Source organism: Jatropha curcas, chromosome 3, assembly GCF_041381405.1.
Source record: "Jatropha curcas cultivar XTBG-Jc1 chromosome 3, XTBG_Jcur_1.0, whole genome shotgun sequence".
In the NCBI taxonomy this organism is placed as follows: domain Eukaryota; kingdom Viridiplantae; phylum Streptophyta; class Magnoliopsida; order Malpighiales; family Euphorbiaceae; genus Jatropha; species Jatropha curcas.
Window position 1 is genome coordinate 8,756,326 of NC_143153.1, and position 6,650 is coordinate 8,762,975.

Sequence of the window (6,650 nt, forward strand, 5' to 3'; positions counted from 1 at the left end):
ATGCATGAATATAAAATGCATGAGCAATGTGGATTATCTAACTTTACTAACAGAACGTTATCATCCTTAACATGACTATCTTTATTACAATATCCCTTTCAACTTTTGCCTTGTCATTCTAGAACTTTATAAGCATCTAGAAAGAAAATTTTAAGTAAGAATTTTAATTTGAGAAATTTAATTCTCATTCATTTATCAATTTTGGCTAATATAGTAATTGGTCTTAACTTATCAAATTATATATCTACTATTATTTTATTTACTTATTTACTTTAATATATAAACTTCAATAAATCTTATAATCTCTTGGTAAGTAGTGTTTTATAATAATAATAGTATTGAGTTGTTAGCATCCATTAATGACACAGCTAATTTATTTTACTTTTAGTCTTTTTCTTTTATAGGTATTTTTTTTTTAGTCTTTTTATTTTATAGGTATTTTTTGCTATAAATTCAGTACAATTTCCTTTACAAATCGAACTGTTCGTATTTTACGCATCACCACTATTGCTGGAACTGAGCAACACATACACTAAAATACTCGAAATCTCGTGGGGATTCGGAATTCGTGAACAATTTAGACTGCGTGTGTCTCATTTGGTCGGAAATGGCCCCAACACTAGCTTTGCCACTGCCATCCCTGGCGGTTCCGGCATCCGAGCTTCGTCACCGGAATTGGTAGAGAGGAAAAGCTCGCCTGGAGGAGAGGAGTCATTCCAGACCCATCTCGAGGCCTAGTCTCATCGAAATCAATAAGGACAGCCAAAAAATTGAGGAATAACGGCTATTGACGGAAGCAGTCCCGATTCACGCTAATAGAAGCCTTTTCTGCATGCAAGAAAACTGAAAACATGACCAGTAACAGAAGTTGAGTCGATCGCCACCTTGCTCTTCGTCGAGCAATGGCCGAAAACGGGAAGGAGGGGGAGAGCGGTGCTGTGTGTATTTTTATTTTATTTTTTTGTCTTTGGTCTTTATATATATAGTCTGATTTGGTCCAAATCGATTGGTTTGGTTCAAACCAAGTTTTAAAATATTTTGCCTTGGTTTTTGAGCGGTTCAGACCCGATTTAAGTGGTTTTTGATTTGAATTTTAACCCAACTAATTTCATTTTGGCAACAATAGATATGATATTATTGCTCGAATTTTTCTAATTAAAATTGAATTTAAAATCTTTAAAAAATGATAAATCGGGTCATTTCACAAATATAGTGTTACATTATTAGAAAAACTTATATCTAACTTAAAAATTAAGGTAATATGTGGAGAGAGTATGTACATACGCGCGTGTTTGTATTAATATTTCTTATTTTTAATTTATAATCTCGTGGAATCTTCAAACTATGACTTAGTTCGTTGTGCATCACCGGTAGATATAAAATAATAGACATTTTAGACTTTTGTGGCAGAGAAATAGTGGAACAAGAAGACCGAGCAGATTAGAACATACGTCAAACCCTATTAATATGGGATGGTAGACGTTACAGTAGATATGACTCTAATATCATATTTAAAATTCTCATATAAAGTTTTACTAATTGGTGACATGTAATTCACCGAACTAATAGCTTTTAGTTTAAATATTTTTTTTGTATTAATAAGGATATGATGGTGGTGGTGAATTGATTATAGAGTGGTGTGATTGTTGATGATGTGCTAATTACAGTATATCTTTGATTACAGTATATTACATTATATCCAATAAAAACACAGCTTTTAGTATCATTCCTATTGCTATAAAACAGAATTGTCTCAATAATGCTTATCTATATAATAGAGTATAAATCAATTTCATATTTAGACTTCATCTATTTCTAGAAAATACTCCATCCATCCGTTCCACTAAATCTATTAGTTTTTTTACCTTTTTTTTTTTTTTTGTTCCATATGATACTTTTAGAAAATTGTAGTATTGATTATTTTTTTACAACTTTACCCTTACATAAATATATGATTAAACTTTATCTCAATTAGATGAGCATTAATTAAAGGGTAGTTTATTATATGATTAAACTTTATCTCAATTAGTTAAATATCTTTTTTTTTTTGGTCTTTTTTCTTATTCTATTATGCAATACTTTTAGAAGATCAAAATAGCCTTAATAATTTTTTTTCAACTTTATTTTTGTCTAGATTTCTCTATTAAATTTTATTTCTCTTAATCAATGAAATTAATGAGAAGGTAATGAGTCCTTTACTTTTGTTTTTTTACAATTAAGATAATTCAACCGTTTTCTTAATTTATTATTGTAAAAAGTTAAAAAGTGTCAAAATTAACAAAATGGAGGTAATATGTTCAAAAATATTTTTCAAATAAAATATTTTAGAAAATATTTTCCAATTAACTCATTTTGTTATTGGAATATGAAATAAACATATTAAATTCTTTAATTTATAAATCTATAATGATATTAAAAATATAGAAAGTTTTTATTTAAAAAAAATATATTGTTTAATATGAGAAAATGTATAAAAAATAATATATTATAGTAGTTGCTAATAGTCAACTGTAGATGGCTGGTGGTGGCGAATGATGAATAGTAACTAGTGGTGGTGATTGATAGCTGATAGCAATTAATTGATAAAATAAATTGTAATGTGATCATTTAAGAATATAATATTTTATATATAAATATTAATATATTATTTTTTATTTTAATATATTATATAAATAGAAATATTACTTAAAATTTTTAGATAAACAAATATTATTTTTAAATAACTATAAATAAAATAATAAAATAATATTAATTTTAAAAAATACATAATTTTTTAGTACCTATTTTTATGAATTTAACGAAGTAAAAATATAATATAAATACAAATCAAATAAAGATGATCACGGATCAAATTCGGATCGGATTATGCAAAATCTATATCTGATCCTCGAAAATTTTCATATATCTATGTCTATATCCGCTCTACTCAGATTTGGATCAAATGTATTAGATCAGATATAATATATCTATTTTTTTTATTATATTTTAAAAATAAAAAATAATTTAATAAAAATTTATATTATTTATTGTGTTTGAAAACATAAAAATTTCTAATAATAATTGGAAATATTGTATACTATGACAATTAGAAGGAACTTTAAAAATTGTTAAGTACCGAAAAAATCATGCTAGTCGTAATGTTCAATTCATATTCTTTTGTTTAAAGTAAAATTGAAAAAAAAATAGGAAAAGGATGAAAGAGTTGAAGATAAAAATTTAAAATATAAATGAAAAAAGAAGAAGAAAAGGAAGAATAAAGTCAACTCTAAATCTAGAATTACAAAGAACAATTTTAGAAAAATGAGAGAAAAAAAATTGAATTGGCCAGAAAAATGAAGCAGAATCGTGAATTGATAAGCTCTTTTTTGATAGTTCAGAAGAAAGATCCTGTTAACTATAAATACAACCTATATCCGAGCGGATTTTATTTTAAAAATTTATATTCGATCCACCACTAAATAAATCGGATCGAATCAAATATCTAACGATTGGATCATTTGATCATCCCTAGTTGATATAAAAAAGTTGCAAAATATAGTTACTAGAGACTAATCAACTAACAAAGTTGTTTTTAAATACAAATCAACTATGAACCGCATCGATCAGTTGAATCAAACTTCTTTTAATTTTAATAAAATTTCAAATAATTTTTTAAAAGATTTATATAGTTAAAATTTTTATCATATTAGACATATTATAAATTTATTCCATAGACAAAATATAATTTAACTGAATTTCACATATAAATTTATCATAACAAATATAAAAATTTATTTATCTTGTCAAAAAAAAAAAAAAAAAATTTATAGAATTTGTTTTTACCAATCAATTTCACGTTCTTATATAAAGCAATACCAATCGGCAATTGGGCCTTTACAGTTAAAACCCTACTGATCCTCACACATATATTTATCCTCAACACTATTCAACGTCTGCTCTTCCCATCGTTATTCTCCTCAGCGCCAGATGCCTCCTAAGCGTCTCGCCGAAAATCCCCCACCTCCCTCTGACGAAGAGGGAGAGGAAGAAGAAGAAGAAGAAGGAAGCAGCTCCGACGAGGAAAACGACAACGTTGTATATGAGCAAAACGACAAAGAAGAAGAAAAAGACGATGACGACGAAGAGGAAGAGGAGAAATCATCCTTGCTGAAGAAATCAATCGTCCCTGCAACTCCTCAAAAATCCGACTCGGCTACTGACTCGGACTTGGAGTCAACTCAACCATCCCCTTCTCCATCCGCATTCACCATAAAGCTCCATAAGCCCCCTCCAAGATCGTTCAGATCCTTGTCAAAGCGACCGTCCGAGCCCGAAACACCGGCCAGTAATAAAAAGAGTAGAGGCGGCGGCGGCGATGATGGAGAGACCAAGAATAAGGGTCCGATTCAACGGCTGTGGAGCGAGGACGATGAGATAGCGATCTTACATGGGTTGAGTCAGTACAAGTTCGAAAAAGGCGCCGATCCTTACGCCGATATGGGCGCCTTCCATGACTTCATTAAGAAGTCCCTCCATGTCGATGTGTCGAAGAATCAGCTCATAGACAAAATCAGAAGGCTAAAGAAAAAGTACCAAAACAACCTTGATAGAAGCGAAAATGGCGAAGTCCCGGTTTTCTCTAAACTCCATGATAGTAAATCCTTCGAGCTTTCGAAGAAAGTCTGGGATGAAAATGTAAACCAGAGTGGCAAAGCTAATAACAACTCTGCCGCCACCGTTGCTGGCACCAGCACTGGCGTTACTTTGGCGTTGCCGAGTGGGAGGGGGCATGATCTAAGAGTTAGAAAGCCATTCAAGGTTTTGAATGAAGAAGAAAATAACGGAGAAGAGAAGTTTGAAGAGAAAAGTGAGATTTTAGAGGAGAATTATCCGTTTTTAAAGGATTCATTTGAATTATTAGGGCTATCTGCGGGATTAAAAATAATTTTGAAAGAGAAGTTGGGGTTGATTGAGGACGGGAAGTTGAAAGAATTGGAAGTGAAGTGGAAAAGATTGAAAGAAGCTGAACTAGAGTTGTTTGTGCAGAGGATGGAATTGGTTCATGAACAGGTTAAGTTAACATTGGATTTAATCAAGTAATTAAGAGAGGACTCTCTCTTTTGGAAGCAGTAAGCTCTGCCTCTGCCTCTGCCTCTGGTATGGACTCTAATTCATTTTGTCTTTATTGGGTTCTGTTTCTTTTGAGTGTTAAAAGATATCCCAAATTTTGCTTTGCTCAAGAATTTTGGTCTTTTTAGTATTGGTAAAGAAGAAGGAAGGAGGAGAAGGTATTTCAAGTTTTGTTGGTTGTGTTCCCTTTTTAGCTTCTGAAATCTCAATTTTTGGTGAGCTTTGGGATATAATATACAATTTGTTAGATGAATATATTTTGTTTATGGACAGAGGTTTATTATGGGTTTAGAATTCTAATTACTCTCTCTTTTCATACTAAAGGCCATTTTTGTTTGAATAACTTTATTTTATATTTACATGGTAATTTTTTCAAGTATAAGAATTTTTAAATTTAGGTAGTCATTTTAATTTCAGTTTTAATTCTGAAGTTAACAAAACAAATCCTAATAATGCATTTAAATTATGAATCAAGCAAACAGATCGATATAGCTATGATTTAGAGATGTTCAATTCAAATTCAAAACTCCAATGGAGTTTGTCTTGCTTTGTTTTGTAGTTTCCATGTGGTTGGATATAGTTTTTAAATAAATAAAGGACTAAACATCAAAGTTTATTTATGTTAGAAATTGTGTAAAATACAAAAGTTTACAAGTTAAAGTGGTTAGAGAATTATTCCCCATTTTGGTGGCAATCAGCACATACAAGTCTAGTCTCCGTGTGTAGTTTGTTATGTTGAGTTTGTTTTTTATATTTGTGGTTTTCCTATCTTTTAGTTTCATTGTTTTCCTTTCTTGTGCTTTGTTTTTTCTTTGCAAGAACTCATTCTTATAGGTTCATCTTGCTTTGCATCAGAGCATTCTTGTCCAAGTATTTCTTTGATCAGAAATCTCTTTGACTCTCAATTTTTGATCTTTGAAACTGAAGAATTGCAAAAATAGAATTTAATGCAAAAATAGAATCTCATCAGAAACCATGCACCCCTTGTTGCAGATGTATGTTTTGATGGATTCAGAGTCCAGAGCTTGTAGACTTGATCTAGTTGCATTGCTAGCCGGTGGGATATATCATCTCGGCCCATAACTTTGAGCGTCTAGTTAATTAAAGATTCTTTCTTTAGTAAGTGTTAATTGAGTCTATCTATTTTAATTTTTGCTCACCCGAGGACAAAAAAGTGAAACTAGTGAAATCCTAAATTATGTTAATAAAATATGCCTTATTTATTTTTAGAACAACAAGGTAGTATTAAACCAAATTCAGGATGGCTTAAGTAAAGAGATTTGAGTCTAGGTGTAGAGGTCACAGACGCCAAACTCTTCTTATTAAAGCACAATCCTTTATTATGTCTGAAACTGATTCATAATCACAGCCACACATACCACAAACAGGATCCACATCAATGCCTCTACTAATTAGAGTAGTAAGCACATGAATTTGATTTTTCATAGCATGATACAGAAAATGTCTAACTTTAACTGGAATTCATAACCTCCAAACCTTTTTCCAAATATTAGGATCCTCCATAGTAGAAGAAGAATCAC

General features: G+C 30.6%; 1 protein-coding gene across 1 annotated transcript; it reads left to right on the forward strand.

The window, feature by feature from the left end:
• The first annotated feature begins 3,879 nt into the window (after positions 1-3,879).
• LOC105645405 (STOREKEEPER protein) lies at positions 3,880-6,347 on the forward strand. The gene is made up of 2 exons (XM_012231006.4): positions 3,880-5,136; positions 6,103-6,347. The coding sequence occupies exon 1, from the start codon at positions 3,967-3,969 to the stop codon at positions 5,077-5,079; it is 1,113 nt and encodes a 370-aa protein (XP_012086396.1). The 5' UTR covers positions 3,880-3,966; the 3' UTR covers positions 5,080-5,136; positions 6,103-6,347.
• Positions 6,348-6,650: the final 303 nt, after the last annotated feature.

Excerpts from the sequence above, each read along its gene's own strand:
- LOC105645405 (XM_012231006.4), top strand. The coding sequence starts at position 3,967 with ATGCCTCCTAAGCGTCTCGCCGAAAATCCCCCACCTCCCTCTGACGAA.